Source organism: Electrona antarctica (assembly GCF_951216825.1).
Source record: "Electrona antarctica genome assembly, chromosome: 5".
Lineage (NCBI taxonomy): Eukaryota > Metazoa > Chordata > Actinopteri > Myctophiformes > Myctophidae > Electrona > Electrona antarctica.
Genome location: NC_136810.1, coordinates 49,435,524 through 49,455,808, shown reverse-complemented (window position 1 = coordinate 49,455,808; position 20,285 = coordinate 49,435,524). Strand labels below are relative to the sequence as shown.

The 20,285-nt window shown below is 42.8% G+C and overlaps 1 protein-coding gene across 4 annotated transcripts in view; it reads left to right on the top strand.

The window, feature by feature from the left end:
* The window catches only part of kiaa1549la (KIAA1549-like a), a 154,632-nt gene that overhangs the window by 122,898 nt on the left and 11,449 nt on the right, over positions 1 to 20,285 (top strand). For 3 of the 4 annotated variants that reach the window (XM_079500653.1, XM_079500652.1, XM_079500650.1), the window contains 5 exons: positions 2,356 to 2,546; positions 6,182 to 6,333; positions 13,805 to 13,932; positions 16,545 to 16,786; positions 19,851 to 19,989. In XM_079500653.1, the coding sequence (XP_079356779.1) occupies positions 2,356 to 2,546; positions 6,182 to 6,333; positions 13,805 to 13,932; positions 16,545 to 16,786; positions 19,851 to 19,989 (852 nt within the window). The remainder of the gene's footprint in view (positions 1 to 2,355; positions 2,547 to 6,181; positions 6,334 to 13,804; positions 13,933 to 16,544; positions 16,787 to 19,850; positions 19,990 to 20,285) is intronic. The other variant, XM_079500651.1, reaches the window with a different exon arrangement.

Here is a 20,285-nt window from a genome sequence, read left to right as displayed (position 1 = left end):
TCACACGGCAGTGTGGTCACCAAATATATTGTAAACTAATTTCCCCAGTTCACTTACAAATCTGTTATTGTGTCAAATTGTGCTTATATGAGAGAATACTACAGTAGTTTGAGGACTGAGAGAGAAGGACACAGACATTACACTGCCCATGTGTAGCTGACTGCTCATGTTCCCTCGCGCACGCACGCACGCACGCACGCACGCACGTACGCACGCACGCACGCACACAGAGCCTAAAGTCATTGTTTTTAGGACAGTATTTATGCCACAGAATATCAACTTCATATCATGGCAACTCTCATATTATTCTGGGGTGGTGAGCTTACTGTGTGGTTCAGTAGTTCCCAAACTTTCAAGGTCGAGACCCGAAGGAGAGATTATTCATTTGCCCGGGACCCAAACTAGTGAAAATAGCACATCTACAAGAATTTTCACTACTTAAAGGAGCATTCAGTGATTTGGGTGATTTGGAAAAAAACCCGGTCCACCCGGTAACAAGATGTGCACATGCACACGCTCTACAGTGGGGGAAGTACAGCAGACCAACAGCACGTGCACCAATGCCCGCCCCACTCGATCATGATTGGAAGAAGGCCCCTCTCATCCTGATTGGATGAAGGCTTTGCCACCCAAAGCCCAAACCGAAACTAGGGTTTTTTGACCCCAGGGGCTCACTGGGGACAGGGAGGAACTCCTTATATGGTCAGCACACTTTATAGTAGGGAGGATTATCCAAAAAATAAGAAAAAATAAGTGATATTTGAATTAAGTGAAATCACCGAATATACCTTTAAATATTGCTTTTTATTTGTGCAATTTCTTAGATTTTTTTTTAAATTTGTTTTAAAACTTTATATTTTCTATTTAAAAAAAGAAAAACCATTGGAATATATATATATTTTTTTAATGAAAATTAGATTTTTCCTCCAGTCGTGATTGGTCTGTGACCCAAAATGGTTCCCGACCCACTGTTTGGGAAACATGGCACGTGGTGTGTGTAGTCCACGTGTCATAGAAAACCCACCATGCAACAGACTTCATGACATCATCATCTCATTTGCATTTCTATTTCATATTATGAGTCAAAGCTCGGCCATCATCATAACGTGTTATTTCTTGTTCCTATAGCTAAGCCCCTCCCCAAACTGCTATGGTCCAATCACAGCTAAGCATAACATGGGTTAGACAAACCTCTCCACCAATAGTTTTCCTATATGATAAATTCACTGTTTTAAAAAAGAAATGCCACGCAGCACGCACATATTTTTCCAGTGCATATGGCAGGCCTTGTTGACAGATTTGGAAGAGATTTGGAAGGTCTGGTTCCAAAAATGAACCAGTATTTAATGTGTAAAATCCATGATATTTACATTGGAATGAGTGAGCCTGGCTGGAAAGTGTCCAAGTGGGAGTGTCTAAGTGGGAGAGGCCGGGTCTTAGCTATAGGTCCATTGTTTTGTATTTCCCCTCGCCTACTGCAGGGGTTCTCAACGTTTTTGTCTGGGGACCCCCGGAAATGCTTTGGCCATGTCTCGTGAACCCGTGACTTAGCTCGTCTCTCCTAATCCAGGGCGCTCTCCGTTGTTTTGAACGGAACGATATACTAGCGCTTCATTTCTGCTCCTCATCCGTCTCTCCCGCAAAATATGAACGCTTATTGGATCATATATCGTATAAATTAAAACGATAGCAATGTAAGCTAGCAATGTAAAGAGAACTTTTTTGAGCGGAGTGTTTCCGGGTCGTGGGTTTCAGAGTAAAAGCGGCCATGTCTTTCCGGCACCCCAGAGCTCCTATTTTGAAGGACTTCCGGCACTGATTGTGTTAATTTCCATTTTCCAGCCATTCAGTTGCAAAAGAAAAATAATAATAATAATTTGGGGACCCCACAAAATAATTTGGCGACCCCCCGAGGGGTCGCCACCCACGGGTTGAGAACCCCTGGCCTACTGTACCTCAGATTCATTTTTCTTAGTCCATGTGATCACATTCATGTACAGCATAATAATTTCCTCATAATAATACATTTTTACTGTGCTGTAAGCAGTACACTCCATATCAATATTTAGCCTGTGTTCTGCAAAAACATTCAGCCTGTTTTCTGCAAAACTAAGCTTCATCATGCCTCATTGTAACGCTCAATAACAATGTATTATCTTTGTTCTGTAGCAGCAGCAGCTGTTTCATTGTTCAAAGTTATGTTACAAAGTTCTGCTAGAAAAGGGAAAAAAGAAGCCTCAGTTAATTTTTGGGTTATTGAATTGGATTACACAAATTGAACTGAGTAATTTTCAGAGAAAAGACCAGACCAGAAAAACATTGGACTGACCTCAGAAGGTGTGTTTTCCCCTGCAGCCTGTCCAGGGGTTCGACTATGCCAAGCAGCACTTGGGCCGGACTGGCGACGAGACCCTTTCTGTGACCAAGGAGACCCTGGTGCTGGGTCTGCCAGTACGAGATGCTCCGCTGTCATTGGACAGGAAACCCCACCAGGATGCAGTGACAGCCAATAAGAGGCCTCCATCGGCCGATATACATAAAGGAGGGTACGTTTTTTGCTGTCATATTCTCTTTATCTTTTGATGATAAAAATTTGTTTCACAGGGGATGAAGTGTAATTAACTGTCGTGTAGTGTAGACATCTACATTGACCTAAAAAAAAAAGAAAGGCGACAAACTTATAATTCATAATGTAAGATTCAAGTGGTTTTATTTGTCACATTCTCATAGAAGTATTGTGCAGTGAAACGTTGGTGTGGCAGACTCTGCCAGCCTGTGAGGATTGTACTGCCATAATGATGTGATGCTCTCTGTCAGCTGTCTGTGGTGCCGAGCAAATCCGTTAACCTTCAGCTTTTCAGGAGAATGTGTTTGAGAGTGTTTGTGAGTCTCTGCGGTGAGTCAAAGACACCAGCAGGCAGCTCAGCCTCTAACAGACTGGAATGAATCCGACCAAATCCAGGGTCAGCTAGCTGTTGATCAACGCTTAGAAACAATTTCGGAGAGAGGATGAATGGATTTAGATGTGACATTTTATGCAGCAATTCACTACCGTTCCAAAGCCGACAGCTTGATCTTTGTTGAATGCATCTTACTTTCAGCTTTTTCTAAAAGGAGCAAGCTAACTGACAGAAAACAGTGGGTTGTCAATTTCAGCCAATCAGGTGCTCGAGTACAAATTTGACCAAACAACTTTCACTTGTTTTTTGATTTATTGAATACTTTAACAGTATAGGCCAAAAATAACAATAATAATAATAAAAATACAGTTCAATACAAGGTCTTCTAAGAGGATTTAAAACCCAATAAAGCACTATGGCTTGTTTCCGACATTTAATGACAGAAAAAGTGCCCCCCGGATCTCCACCAGGATAGGATTATTTGTGACGTAACATTATATTCATAATGCTTAGTAATGTTATGAAGATGAATACATGTTGTGTTTTCAATAAATGGCTGGCAATCGGGATGAAATAATTATGAGAAATCAATCATACCCGACTTGATCACATAACTACAGAGATCATGTGTACTGATGTGCGTGAGATTTGGATAAAATCTGTACGAGTAATATAAAGAAATATGTTTTAAAAAAATCGGCCTCATGGTGGCGCTATAACAGGCAGATGTGAAAAATGCAGGGCAAATGTTTTTCCTTGGCTTCTAGGGAGTGTGCATACAAAGTTGTACACATATCGGTGCAATTATTATAGGTAAAAACAGTTGGCCTGTTATAGCACCACCGTGAGGCCCAGTGGGAATATGTATGTATCATTTATTTGTGGCATTTTGTTCGAAACGGACCAATCCTGCGAGATTTGGATGCCAGTCTTAGCCAATCGGGATGGAATTTGGACAATGGGACTGATCCGTGTTGATCACATGAGTATAGAGATAGTGTATACCGATTTGCATGATGTATGGATAAAATGTGTACGAGTAATGTAATGAAATGTGTTGTAATGAAAGTCGGCCTGATGGTGGGCCAACGGTGTCACAGATTAGCTGTACACGGACGGACGGATGGACGGACACACGGATGGACGGACGGACGGATGGACGGACGGACAGACAGACAGACAGAGTGCAAAACATACTCTCTCCCCATGCCTTCGGCCTGATGGAGACAATCATTTGTACAGTAAAGGGCAGGACTTAGACTTTTTCCTGGGGACAGTTTCGAATTGTAGCCACCCGTAAACTGGTCTTTGAGATCGGTCTTGAAGGAGAGTAGGGATTCACATTCCTTTAGGACTTACAGTGCAGGGCGTTCCACATTTTTGTGGCATAGGAGCGAAGTTAATTAATTTAACCGCAGAGTGACAATGCGATTACACAGCAAGTTGCTATGGAGACATCCTTGATCATGGCCCCCGCCCCGGAGACACAACAACAGGTGTCCATGAAGAAGGGGTGGGGGGTGGGCAGAGGAGCTTTTCTCTCGACATTGTGTCTTCCAGAGGAAATGTTGCCAGATTCGATTCTTGTTTTTTAGAGCGAGGGAATACAATCAATGGATTATTTCTCTCTTGTGTCCATTCTGGCCCTCAACAAAGTGCCTTGCAGGGCAATTAGTCTCTCCGAGATGCTGTCCAACTTGCGATTTAGCTCTGTGATCGCCACAGTCTGAGCTCCCATTGCTCTGCTCAACTCAAATATCATGACAGGCAGCTTCGGGGCTCCTTGAAGTGCTGCCGTCTTGCCAATTTTCTGATACACAAGGGCAATGCTCAAGCCAATTAGCAGAAGACCTGTTATCATAAAGCCGAATAGGTAGATGTCCTCAATGTCCTCCACAGATAGGACAGCTAGGCACATAACTCTCCACTTATCATAGTAAGAGTCTATCATGTACCCAGCAGCAAACGTCCCGTCCGGGCAGGTGGGCTCCTCCGAACCAGATTTCCTTGTTGAAAAGATTTTGTCAATTGCGTTGAGAGACCAGCTCAACAATTCCATGTTTAAAGTTTTGAAGTTTCTAAAGTTTCGATGTGAAATGTGAAAATGTAAATGCATAAAACTATACTATTTCTCAAGGGTGCATTCTGTCACTCCTCTGCTCACATAATAGCAACATACTGTAGCTATTGCAACATACCGTAGCATCTCATCACTAATACAGCACGAATGGAATGAAAGAAAATAATTGAACAAGAAAACACTTCACACTTGTGTTCTGTTAGATACGTTGGCTCAAAGAACTGGAAGGCCATACCAAACAAAACAAACAACAAATAAACACCTTGCTCCCCTATTGTAACACGAGACACAATAATGTATGTTCCATCGCCTATCACTATGGCACAGAAACAAGATACCTTGGACCGAACACAGTGAGAAGACAACGTATTCTTCATCCAATACCTCTTTCCACACAAAGTACGCAATCTTTCAACTGAAAAACCTATTGCACTGGTGGAGTTGAAACATTTCACTGCTTCACCCCTGTATGTACACAAGACCCAACGCTGTCAAATAACATGTGCAAATGGATAAATGAATACTGAGGATATTACTGTGTGCGTGCGTGCGTGCGTGCGTGCGTGTGTGCGTGCGTGCGTGCGTGCGTGCGTGCGTGCATGCGTGTGATACACACAGGCTGAGGAGTTATTTCCAGCCCTGACTCTAGTGATTGTGGATTCAGGGCTCCAACTCTCCCGTCTGGTCTTCTTCTCCCGTGGGCTGGGGCAGATTTACAAGGACACACGATACTCACCATAAATATTGATGGAGGGGAGGAAAATAGAGATATATTTCTTCCCTCCATCAATATTTGTCCCTATAGCCCTCCAAATCCCTCTGCAAAGCTCTAGACAGGTTGTGCCAACTCGGTCTACTAAGGTTGAATAGCAATGTATGACAAAACAGACTGTGCTGACTGTATGCTACTGTGCGTGCGTGCGTGCGTGCGTGCGTGCGTGCGTGCGTGCGTGCGTGCGTGCGTGCGTGCGTGCGTGCGTGCGTATTTAGGATCCAAGCCAGCAACATTTCCTGTAGCGCTGATGGTGTTTGTGTACATGCTGAGTCTCATTAGCCTCTTTCCTTTCCTTTCCTTTCCTTTCCTTTCCTTTCCTTTCCTTTCCTTTCCTTTCCTTTCCTTTCCTTTCCTCTCCTCTCCTCTCCTCTCCTCTCCTCTCCTCTCCTCTCCTCCGGTCTGTCTGTGTTGCCATGGCTACGGCAGGCGGTTGCCAAGCGAGGAGAATGGCTCGGTGTCGAGCGGCGGCTCCGGGAAGCTGAGCGGCAGCAAGACGTCGTCGGCACGCCGGAGCACGGCCACCAGCGGCAGCAAGATCATCAAGGAGGCAGAGGGCAGCCACAAGAGAGCCAACCATGGTAAGATCATCAAGGAGACAGAGGGCAGCCACAAGAGAGCCAACCATGGTAAGATCATCAAGGAGGCAGAGGGCAGCCACAAGAGAGCCAACCATGGTGAGACAAAGGCTTTGATGCTGGAGGAGATAAGACACTTTTCCCAGTGGCCTTGTGGTTAGAGTGTCCGCCCTGGGACTGGGAGGTCGGGGTTCGATCCCCGGCCGGGTCATACCCAAGGGGCCAGTGAGGCGCTCCAACGTTGAAGCACTGGGCTCTAGTGGTAAGAGGAGGGACTACAAGCGGACCCGTGGATTCATGACTGGGAAACCCCGTGCAGCTGGGCTTTAACATTGAGCGCTCGGTTGCACTTCCGCATTTGACCAAAATTTGGTGGTCAAATGCGGAAGTAGACGTTCTGAGACGGTCCTTACGGGTGCTTCAAAACGCCACTGAGCAACTTCCACTGACATGAATAGCGGGGGGGGGGGGGGGGGGGGGGGGGGTTGGGGGGGGCGGAGCTTCGCGCCAGATCAGTCTCTATCCTTTTAATACTCTATGGTCATACCAAAGATTCTGAAAAATGGCACCCCCTGCTTGGCACTCAGCATCAAGGGTTGGACTGGGGTAATTTAAGTCCCTGCGACATACTAGCGTCATGTCCAGGGGGGGTGTACTTGTACATCAAGCTGCCTCACGCTACAGAAACAGGAGACAGGCTCCTCATGGCTTGGCAAGGCTTACTATACTTACTATCCCAAACACTGGGTCGATTTATTTTTGGTTTCCTACATTTTGTTTTTAATTATTATTGTTTTTAAATCTAAGAAATTCCAACGTTCACGTCGTATTATCACTTTGAGTCTTATTTTGAAGCCTCACTGTATACAGGAATGAGCATAACTTATTTTTCTTTTCTTTTTTTCAATTTACGTTTTATTGAATTTTAATCAAACATACATGTAAACGAAACGACTGACAATTGACAATACATACAACCGAAAACAAAACAAGACAATATACGTACAATACACACAAGGGGAGATATCTGCCTCTCTTCTACCTCAGGTACCTCAGGTGCATATACAGGTTAAACAGGTTTAACTGAATTTATACAAAATCAGGTCTTATGGTAGAAACATGAGTAATCCATCTAAACCAGTTATCTGTGAAGACTTCAACTTGACCTCTGAAGTTGAATGTAATTCTCTCCATAATAAATATACTATAGATTAAATCAATCCATTCATTTATACTTGGTATAACATTTGTAAGCCACTTTTTTGTTAAAGGGGAAAACCACCCATTTTGAACATTTTACTATGTCATTAATATACCTTAGAGGTGTTGTGTGGAAATAATAAAAAAGTCCCCCCATTCTGTGTTTCCTAGATCTGTAAGTATGAAAAAAATCATTAACATGGTGAAACACATCTTGATGACATCATCAAGATGTGTTTCACCATGTTAATGATTTTTTTCAGACCTCTAGTTCTAGGAAACACAGAATCGGGGGGACTTTTTTATTATTTCCACACAACAGCTCTACGGTATATTAATGACATAGTAAAATGTTGAAAATGAGTGGAATGCCCCTTTAAGGCTTTTTTGGATGCCACCAGCTCATAACTTATTTTTCAACAACATGAAAGCCCTGCACTATGAATCGGGGAGCTAAGGGTTGTTTATGGTTACAGCATATATGCTCGTTCTTTTTCAATGTGACCATCTGACAGGATTTAACACAATGCTTCATTCTGGAGGACAGGACACGTGGCTTCTCCACAGCTATAATTGTATAGCGCTTGAGTCAAGGAGTCAGGGTAAAAAACTGCTTTCTTTCCCATCCCTCTAAAAACCTATTTCTCATGTAATTGGTCTGAAGGGTCATTTTCACGCTTTGGCACACACATAACATCCAAGAAAGTTCATGACATATAAAATGTTGTCAAAGAGCAGCTGTTAACGGTTGGGCAACTTTGATGATGGAGAGGACCACTAAAGTATAGTTCTACACTCCAGAGGGCCACTATATATTTCTTTTTTTTAAATGTTTTTTTTTGTGGCTTTTGCCTTTATTTTATATATTTTATGGAGGGACAGACGGTAGGCTGACAAATGATTATGTACCAATTTTTATTTAACTATTTAACTCGCTCATATCTGAAGCATTTTGTCAAAGTGCTGTGTAATCTATAAAGTTCCAGTTCCAATTGGTATATAGATCGTGATTGTATTGCCTCTCTATGAAACGGTATCAAGCGAAAAGATACATTTGGATTAATTAAACAGGCAAAATAACATTGGAAATGACATACCAAAGTATCATCTACGTGACATCAGAATCAGAAGTCTTTATTGCCATGACATGTAGGAATTTAGTTTGGTGAGACAGCAGAATGCTGTCTCACAACATTAGGACAGGTGCGAAACAGGACAAGACAGTGCAAACAACAGTGCAATGAATAATGGATAAATATAAAGTGCAGAGAGTGTTCAGGTCAATTCAGAGCACAAGTCAGTCCATTCCATTCTGAGTGGGGATGAAGGGAGGGTCAGGGGGGACACCAGGAGCATTGAGGAGCCGGATAGCCGTGGGGAAAAAGCTGTTTGAGTGTCGGGCCTTCACAATCTTTAGAGAACGCAACCTCCTGCCTGAGGGGAGCAGGGCAAAAAGATTGTGGCCTAGTGTGCAGGGTCAGCCATGATCTTCCTGGCCCTCCTCAAAGCCCTACTCCTAAACAGGGCCTCAAGGGGGGGCAAAGGGCAGCCAATCACCCAGTCCAGGGCCGGTCCTGAGCAATCTGCTTGGACAAACTGCTTGGACACTGGAGCATACCATTATAACGGAGGAGGGGGTTTCCACCCGGCCGCTGTCACTTTGCTGGCCCAAATTGATTCACATTTTGATCACACAATTTTTTTTTCGCTGTACAGGTGTACATTTGAAGAGTTGGATTTTCGATAAGGTTGAGTATTATTTAAAAAAAGAATAAATCGCCGATAAATTGCCTATTAAAAATATTTGGCGATAGACTCATCCAATCCACGATTGCCGATATATTCGTATCGTCACCCTACTCTATACCAAACTGACTTGGCATTACGGCATACGGGTGCTTTTAAGCTATGCGCTTAGCGCTTTCCCAAATGTGTGTGACCAAAATAGCCATTTTGGGTAAAGCGTGCCAACACGCCCATGACCACACCTCTAGGCGCAAATAATGGTGTTGGCATAATGGATATCGGGTAACGTTGGACTAAAATACCATTTAGGGACAGTGCAAGCTGCTATACCCGTAATTTGACTTGTGGGCAGCGGCTGACTTGCGGGCAGCGTCGCGGGTAAAGGCAGGGACGAAAATAGAGCCCTTCGTTTAATTGTGTGGCTTTGTAGGGGCCTACTCGTCTACATGAAAGTCTGTCTGTGTGTCCTGAGCTAATCTCACAAACCAGTCATCAGTGTCAAATTTGTTGTAGCCCAAAGTATACTTCCACGTTTTGATTTTTTTACCAGCTGGGGGCGTTTTCACATTACCTTTTATACTTTTTTACCTTTTTTATTTTACTTTTAGCTTCACAGTGATCACTGCAAACATGCTCAAAATTGCACATTGAGAAGTGAGTGTTAGTGTTGATCTAGATTCTAGAACTCAGTATTAAACAGTGACTCAAACTGTACATACATAATCATCACCAGGGGGGGGACTCTTCAGCGGCACGTGTGCTTATCAATGGTGTCAGTAAACACACTACAAATGATTTCTTCGACATGTTTACAGAATTCTTTCTGGTCCTGAAAACGCACCCGATAACTGCAGGTAGCAGAGCTTCTGTTCAGTGACATTCTGGAACACTGTGATTTTTCAATCTCTTCTGCATCAGCAGGCCAGTGGTGTTCACAGTAATTTGTTTGATTTATAGTGTTTATTCTACGGAATGAACGGATGCCAGGAGGAAAGGTTGGGATGAGTAATTGTTCCATTTTCCCCTCTAAGCCTTTGGAAGTACAAGGCCTCTGGAAAACAGGAGAATAAGGAGATGGACATAAAAAGTGCTCTTTTCACAAATTGGAAGGGGATCTTTAAAAAAAAGATACATGGCGAGGCAGTGACATAGAAAATGAAAGATTAATAGAGTTATTAGTTTTAGGAACAAGACAAATAGATGATCATAGGAAAGGAATAAAGCATAGTAAAGGATAGGAAAAAACTAATTGGGATCAGAAGAGTTCTCAAAGGACTTTATAGCTGTGGGCGAACTCGTAAGAAATCACCAAGATTTGGCTTTTTGAATTTTGGCGTGGTGTTAGGATAGGAATGTGTATAAGGTTTTCAAAAAGCTGTGGGAAAAGCTGTGGGAAAAGCTTTTAGGAAAAACGAACAACCAGAAAGGCATCGTTTTCAAGATGGCGTCCACGGTGGTTAAAATGAGCTAAAATGCCTATAAACTGGGATTGAATATGTAAAAAAATCATAACCATTATGCACTTGGTAACTACTTTTTGAATTTTGGCATGGTGTTAGGTATGGGCATATGGTTTTCAAAAACCATCGCAAACTAATTTGGCTCGCCCCCTAGTGGTCGGTTTGCAATGAAACCATAGGCATTTTAAGCTCCCGGCAGCTCCATCGTGGACGCCATCTTGAAAACGATGCCTTTCTAGATGTTTGTTTTTCGTAAGAATTTAGTATGTTATTTAGCACACCCACTAGTAACATAATCCATTGAAAAATCTCTTCTATCAATTATTTGGGGTTTCACATATACTGACATATATAATATGGTTTCATTGCAAACCGACCACTAGGGGGCGAGCCAAATTAGCTTGCGATGGTTTTTGAAAACCTTATGCCCATACCTAACACCGTGTCAAAATTCAAAAAGTAGTTACCAAGTGCATAATTGTTATGATTTTTTACATATTAAATCCCAGTTTATAGGCATTTTAGCTAATTTTAGCCACCGTGGACGCCATCTTGAAAACGATGCCTTTCTGGTTTTTCGATTTTCCTAAAAATGTTATTTAGCACACCCAATAGTAACAGAATCGAATGTAAAATCTATTTTATCAATTATTTTGGTTTTCAACCATATAATATATGGTTAGACACATATTATGTGTCTAATATTTGAGTCTGCGTAAACAGACCACTAGGGGCGCTCCCAAAACGTTTGCACAGCTTTTTGAAAACCTTATACCTAACACCAAGCCAAAATTCAAAAACTAGTCACCAAAAGCCAAATCTTTACAAATGCGCCCGCAGCTATTAGGCTTCTGTGAAAAAGTTATTGCAATATGTATTTATTATTCAAATAATCCCCTATTATGCTATATACGGTATTTCAGGGTTATATTTATATGCATGAAGAAAAAGGTCTGAAACATTGCTATATTAAATATTCAACAAGTTTACAGTGCTTTTGTGTGTGGGGCAGTTTTCATTTCCTTGTTTGCACCTGCAATTGAATTTGTTCTTTAATTTAGCACTCTAAATGTGCTTTGATGTATTTCGGCACCAATAAACAGGGGATTCGTATTTATCACAATCAAAACAAAACAAGCACTGCTGAAAATGGCGTGCAATATACATGAATTCCCTTCTAATCAAATGCTTGTTAGAAAATATGAAAAAATAATATAAAAGGATCATGAAAATAATGCAAAAATGTATGAATTGTGTATTGCAGGGGTTCTCAACCCGTGGGTCGCGACCCATCTGGGGGTCGCCAAATTATTTTGGGGGGTCCCCAAATTATTTAAAAAAATAAAATAAAGAAAAACCGAATGGCTGGAAAATGGAAATGAAGAGTTTACATATAGTACACATAATAGTCACATATACACCTTCCCTAATGATTATCTGGTTTCAGTATTTATTTATGGTGTATTGTCTCTATTATTAAGGTTATTGTAGCAGTCAATGTATATTGGGGGTCGGGAGGGGGCGGGGCGGGGGTCCTGAGACACTGCCAAAGCATCTCCTGGGGTCCCCCGGCCAAAAACGAACCCCTGGTGTATTGTATAGCGCTAGTAAGAAAAGGAGAGACAGGCTTTTTCCACTTTCTTCTCACTATCAGGGAAGACTGATAAGTGATAATAGGCTAAAATAATATTTAAAAATAATAAAAATAATTATTTTACCATCACCACTATGCATTTTGGACCTGGTGCAGACAGTGTGCTACACTGTCATTAATTCCATATTTTTAACTGTCAAGCAGCACACAAGTTGAATACAAATATCAACAGTAACTAACTTTAAACTCCCTGCGTTCTAACCGGGATAAGTGCCAACAGCGTGGGCTTTTAGCTGCCGGCAGACTGTTCTGGCTCTTCAATGAAGAGGTCTGGCATCATCTGAGTCACTGCCAAACACCCATTCTTTACTTCCACTGCAGGGAGAAGGATGTGAACATACATCCGCGGTTCACCCTCCTTGGTTCGTTTTATGCCGGTTCACCCTCCTTGGTTCGTTTTATGCCAGTTCACCCTCCTTGGTTCGTTTTATGCCGGTTCACCCTCCTTGTTTCGTTTTATGCCGGTTCACCCTCCTTGGTTCGTTTTATGCCGGTTCACCCTCCTTGGTTCGTTTTATGCCGGTTCACCCTCCTTGGTTCGTTTTATGCCGGTTCACCCTCCTTGGTTCGTTTTATGCCGGTTCACCCTCCTTGGTTCGTTTTATGCCGGTTCACCCTCCTTGGTTCGTTTTATGCCGGTTCACCCTCCTTGGTTCGTTTTATGCCGGTTCACCCTCCTTGGTTCGTTTTATGCCGGTTCACCCTCCTTGGTTCGTTTTATGCTTTGTGATACGCACGCACGCACGCACGCACGCACGCACGCACGCACGCACACACGCACACACACACACACACACCATACACACTATGCTAATGTGTCCATGGGAAAGCTAATCTAAACTAATGAGGGCCATATGAGTAACGAGCGCAAACATTTTCATACGTGCAGTGACTCACATTAACAGTCAGGCATGTTCTACCCAGTGTTCTCAGAAGCAAAATGTTGTACTTTTTCCTCCACTATAATGTTTTGACATTGGTCGCTCGATGAGGCACAAGTTTGCTTTGACTCTTCATCTCTCTCTTTCTGTATTGAAATAGAGAGGGTCCTTGAGGGAGTTCCAGGGGGTCCCCCAGCTAAATGATAGTTAGGAACCAAATGGACCCTTATGGGACTGTAACTCAGAGATTGTACAAATGGATTGCATTTGTACACTCTCAGAGTTAAATTAACAGTGATTTTACAATATAAATTGGGGTTCCATGAGATAGAAATTCCATTAAATGGGGTTCCAGCCTAATGCAAACTGCCTGGGGTCCTTGAAATTGAAATGGTTGAGAGTCACTGCTAGAGCCGTAAAGATCTTCTCTTATGGGGGTCCCTGGCATGTCTTTTCAATTGGGGGTCTGCGGGCTAATTTGGGGGTCCTTGACATGAAACGGTTTGAGAACCACTGTTCTACTGTGTTTGCAGACCCCTATGAGGACCACACCGGCTCTCTGCGTCTGATCACCATTAAACCCATGACAGCCCAGCCAACCTACTCATACCCAGCTTCATCGTCCTCCCATAGTCAAGACTCTGTCGTCCTCAATGGAGAGGTGAGTCTCAGTCTGCACACACACAAACACCCGCATGCACGCACGCACACACAGTGGGGTCAGTCATCCCCCATGGTAATAAAAATCACACCCGTGTGAAGTGAGTGGTGCAACTCCGTGTGGGGGTTCCTGGGGGGGGGGGAGTTCCAGACCCCCAGGAACGCGGCCAGGGGGCCGGGCCGGTTCCGGAGTGCTGTCCCGCGTCCGAAACGGTTGAGAAATGACAGTTACCGTGTGGCGGTCCCTCTACTGTACCCTCTACTGTTCTGTACTGTACTGTCACTGTACTGTACTGGCACACCCGAAAGCATCATATATACAGTTAATACGTGCATGTGTGTTTGTGTGTGCGTTAGGTTGCGCACAGGTGGTGAAAAACAACCATGCTGTTTTCGTGCTCGTACCCAGACACCCACCCACCCACCCAGCCAGGCAGCCACCCACCCACCCACCCACACACACATCTCCGTAAGGGAGTGGTTGCACCACTCAAAAAGTCATAATTTTGTAGACGCGCCGTAGCTTTGTCCTGTCATCTAGAAGCGGCAACTTCATCTGGTTGCATCTTGATTAGTAATTTTACCACACATGTTGAAGCATGATATCACAGGGTGTATTCTTATCTACATTCATTTCCTTTTTGGGATTGTTGTCATGATGTATTGATGTTGTTGTGAATTCCCAGGGATGCATTTTCTCAAGGAGCCATACATTTAGAATCCAGATCTTGTCGCTACAATCATTTCACAACCACCCAGTCTGAGTGTCTCTCCTGAGACTGGGTTCAATCCCTGGCCGAGTCATACCAAAGTCCATAAAAAATGATAACCAGTGCCTATAACTGCTTCAGTTGGCACTCCACAAAGTCCCTGTGCCAGTTCAGTACTTCTGTGAGGGAGAGAGGCAGTGTCATGTCCATGCTCTGAGAGAGAGAGGCTGTGTCATGTCCATGCTCTGAGAGAGAGAGGCTGTGTCATGTCCATGCTCTGAGAGAGAGAGGCTGTGTCATGTCCATGCTCTGAAGTCTGAACTATATTAAGAACAAGAATGCCTCTCATCTCCACTGACCATTTGATATGACAGCGTGCACCACACACTGACCATTTGATCCAATGCCCATGCATGTTGTCTCAAGTCTCATCTGTTATGAGGATTAAACACATTTCATGTGTATAATTAATTAGCTGATCAGCTTAAAGGCCAAAGTGATAGAGAGAGCTACATGTGTTATTATTAAGGACATGAATATTTCTGTGAAGATCTGGCAACTGTATATAAAGACTTTAGCTCTCGAGACGAGAAGGAGGACTGTCGGGAGAGCAGAGTGAACATCACAGACAGATAGACAGAGCTGGCGTTCTGGGACAATTTCCAGGGCCTTGAATCTGTGCTATGGGCTGTCACTGAATAAACAAAAGATGACCAACAATTCTTGTCTTCATTTCCCCGAAATCCACATCATAGTGGTGTCATACGACCAGGGAAAAAACGACATCAATGCCAATACTTTTGTACTTTTACGCAAGTAAATTTAGAATTCTGGACTTTTACTTGTAACTTAAAACCTTTGAGTACTTTTTCCACCACCATTTTGGGCAGGAACCCCTTTTGGTGTTAGCATTATGTTATGCTTTAGCTATTGAAAAATAGCAGATCTACAAGCTCATAGCGCGCCACCGAGTGGCGCGCTACGAGCTTGTAGGTCTGTTATTTTTGAAAAATCGAAGAACGACTGACATAGAAAAATAGCTTTTTCAGAAAACTGTCAGGATGTAGAAGACATTTTTAGAATCTGATCTGAGGTCAAAATGGGTTAACCTTCTAAATACATGATGCACTCCCACTTGGTCTGTCCCACTCCCACCCACCTTGCCTTCTATCTCGCTCGTTCAATCCCATCTCAAGTCTCCTCTGCAGTCAGGGTCGTTTGTGGTGATTTATAAGTGATTGTTTGTGTCCCCAGGAGGTTGAACAAATTAAACCGAGATCTCACGCCCTGTCTACTGTTACGGGACAGATGCTTTACGAGCTGCAATATCTCTTGATAATGTATTCTGTAGACATCCAGGGTTATACTGTGCAATGATGAACGGGTTAGATCGGAATGGATGGATGGATTATGTTCATAATTAATAAGCAACCAATCAATTTAATTACAGTCTAAAACATACAGTATACTAAAGTTGTTGTTTTAATTAATAGGTATTTAAAAAATAAATAATAATCCATGATATCTAAAACTATGACTATACTGACAATTTCGTCAAAAAATAAAAACTAGACTTTAATATTAGGGAGGGACTAATGAGAAGAGATTATTTTATGTTTCGTTGCACTCGGGGGACTGAAAATAGCAGATCTCACAATGCATGGCAGTACGCGTTAAAATTTGAATACTAGTCGTTAAGCTACTGCAGACTAAAGTCATTAAAGCGGGTTAAATTGGGAAAGCTTGTAGATCTTCTATTTCCAACGTGTAAAATCTGACATTACGATGCCATCAAGGCCTGCCAAAATAACATTTCAGCCTTTCAGGACTAAAACTACATTTAATTTGAGTCAAAAGACTATGACTAACTAAACCAAAATTTTGCTGTCAAAATCAACACTAGCTTTTGCCGATGCCGATGCAGGCAAACCACAGCGGCCTGAAGCAGAAGTCTGACATCGAGCAGTACAGGAACAAGCTGCGGCAGAAGGCCAGGAGGAAGGGCTACGGGGAGTTCTCCCTGTCCGAGAGCAGGAGCCACGGCTACGGTCACCGCGACGCCCGGCTCGCCCGACACGACAACGGTCTCAAGGAGCCAATGACGGCCGAGGAGAAGAGGGCCTCCTTTGCGGATTGTCACAAGAGGTAACGAGACAGAGACAAGGTCACAGTGACCTTGACCTTTGATTGATTGATTGATTGAATAGTAATATGTAGTTTACTAGACAGAAATGTAACAAAAAATAATAATAACAGGAACATATGTTATTTAATTCACCCAAAAACATACATTTTGTAACCGGCGATCATAGTGTTTATAGAAATGATGCTGCAAATCAAGCTTGTTTTAATCATAAACGCAGCCTGGAAAGAGAATCAGAGATATTAGGATTTAAAAAAAAAATCTGTTCCCATAGACAGCATAAGCCAGCAGACCTTTCACTTCCGTTTTTTTTTTGCTTTTGCTGTTTACTTCATCGCACGTCAACCAGAGTGATACAGACGCGTGCAGAACAGAGTTGTGAAACGTAATCAATATATAGAAAAAAGACGTCAAAAGGCGATCTCTGCGACTAAAGCCATAAGGGAAAAGACGTCAAAAGACGATCTAGGGTCTACTCTAGGCAGTGGGTGAGTTAGTTCTATTTTATAAAAAATAAATAAATAAATGTATTATAAAACAAACAAACAAACAAATCTAAGAAATTCAATAAATAAAAACAATAAATAATTAAGAAGTAGTGAAAATAGCCAATGTACAAGCTCGCAAAGTCTAATCTCTCTTTTGGTCGCCTGGGGGCGAGAAGCGACGTCGCGTGCACGCATCCGCCTGGGTGACAGCAAACTGCTGGGAGAGCACTGGCGCTTTGGAATGGGGGGTCAGCTCCATATATGGAGATCTAAGTGTTTGAGGTTTGAGGTGAGATGTAGAGTTGTTGGCCAATATTGATGACATCAGGGATCTCCATATATGGGCTTAATATTGATGACATCACATGATGTCATATATGGGGCGTGATGATGTCACCATATACGGGGGCATTCCCATAGGCCAGGGGTATTCAACTAGATTAGGTCGGGGGCCACAACTGTAGAATGATTGTGTGTGGAGGGCCGCATTTTTTTGGATTCTAATGCATTTTGTGTTCAAACACAAAGATTTATGTAGGCTAATACATTTGTGCACAGTATGAGCACAGGGTGATATATGTCTATACAAATATGCTATACCTTAGAATAGACCTATTTGACAGAACGAGCGTCAACGAGCACTATAGCTGAAAGCGTGCACACACACACACACACACACACACACACACACACACACACACACACACACACACACACACACACACACACACACACACACACACACACACACACACAGCAGGAGTCTAATTTCTCTCCAAAAGCCCTTGAATATGATAGAATATAATTTAGGATTACTGTCATTATGATAATCTAGCACTTTATATATCGCACACATCATACCTGTAACTTTCTCTCTTCATTTTATTTTTATTTTTTTTAAATTATTCCAAGGGCGGCCCGCGGGCCGCCAGTTGAATAGCCCTGCCATAGGCTATATGGTCATGCCTGGGGTGACCAACCAACCAACCAAACAACTGACGGGAAATGCACAATTTCATAGTTAACTGCGACCTGCGGTTGCTTTGTTATAAACGTCATGCCGTAGCCTTTATAGAGTGCTGAAGTCCTGACGTCACTCGCTTGTCCCCTTGTTCTCTGTGGAGAATAACATTGGGTCATCTTAACATCGTCTCATATAAGCATTGTGGTCCAAAAAACTGTCTCTGCAATGTTGCCCGGGAGGTGGCTCTGTATCGTTCACGATAGTCAGTCATTCATAACTAATTCAGCGGCAGTAACATTAGCGTTTTCTTGCCATCAGTTGATTCTTCATGAGTCAAACCGCTGGGATCATTAATTTATTTTTGGATCACGGTTCTTAGTTGACGGTGTGTAAATATGTCTTTGTTCTGTTAACCCATTTTTGGCGGGAACCCCTTTTGGTGTTAGCATTATGTTATGCTTTAGCTATTGAAAAATAGCAGATCTACAAGCTCATAGCGCACCACCGAGTGGCGCGCTACAAGCTTGTAGGTCTGCTATTTTTGAAAAATCGAAGAACGACTGACATAGAAACATAGCTTTTTCAGAAAACTGTCAGGATATAGAAGACATTTTTAGAATATGATCTCAGGTAAAAAGTCTACGGGAATTCAGAATGGGGAAAAAACGAGACCCATGTAGGATGCGTAATTTACTTCTTCTCAAACTATATGGGTCTGGGTCCGGTAGGTCCGCTGGATGACACTCAACCGCCTGAGAACAGCCTAGGAACGGGGCGATCAAAAGCTGCTATGGCCAGATGGGGCTACAAAACCGGCACAACCATCTGTGAATGTGGAGAAGAGCACCATACGTTGCAGCCCTCCCTCTGCCCTTGCAGCTTAAAAGATCTTGCAGAGTTCAACAATAATGCAAAAGACTGTGTAAACTTTACACGGTCAAGTCCTACAATGTAGGACTAGTAGCGTGCCAAAGTTTGTGCTATTGCCATTGAGAATGCATTGGGCGTTTAAGTTAAATAACTCCGAAACTACAAATCATTTCAAAGTAAAAAGTTCCAGAATGTGTCTCCACAGTAAGCTGAATTATAAAAAGTGTGAATAGAGTTTCTAGGTGAAAGTAATTTTTTGACGTGCCATAGAGCTGCCATTGAGCCCCATTAGAAATTTCTCAAATTTGAAAGCACTATATTTCTAAAACTATGAAACATTTCAAAGATTTCCACCGTAAGATGAACCTAAATAGGTTTGAATGGGGTTTCTAGGCGTAAGTATGTAGGACTAGGTCTAGTAGCATGCCAAAGTTTGTGCTATTGCCATTGAGAATGCATTGGGCGTTTAAGTGAAATACGGGGGGGACATATTTTGACAGCAGAAACTGTTCCAAAGCCCCCCCAGGTACATTATATATTTAAACTATTTTCAGCAATGGTACACTTATTTTTTCAGTGGGTAGATCTTGTTGAGCTGGTCATTTTTAAAGTAGATCTCACGTCATAAATGTGTGGGCACCCCTGGTGTAAAGAAATGGGAAACTGTCATCTAACCACATGCTTCAAAGACACGAAAAGAAGAAGTAGTATAGCAGACGGTTGACGATGTGTGTATTTGTCCAGGTACTCCCATCCCAGAGAGCCTACAGGTACCTACTGGAGTCGGCAGTCACTGAGCAGCCCCAGCCCAGTGGAGGCTGAGATGGACCTGCTGGTGTTGAGAGAACGCTCCCGAAGAGGCATACGCAACAACGGCTATGATGTGAGTACATGGATGGAGGTGTGGAGATGATCTGTCTGTCTGTCTGTCTGTCTGTCTGTCTGTCTGTCTGTCTGTCTGTCTGTCTGTCTGTCTGTCTTACTTTCTTCTTACTTTCTAACTTTCTTTCTTCCAATGAGGTCACACAGGGGCTGGCACATATGAAAGCTCTGTCACTTCATCACCTACAGTACATGAGGCTAATCCTCCAGTCTCATCTCTGTCTCTATCTCTTTCTTTCCATCTATATCTCTCTCTCTCTCTCCCTCTCTCTCTGCCTCCCAATTCTCCCCTCTAAG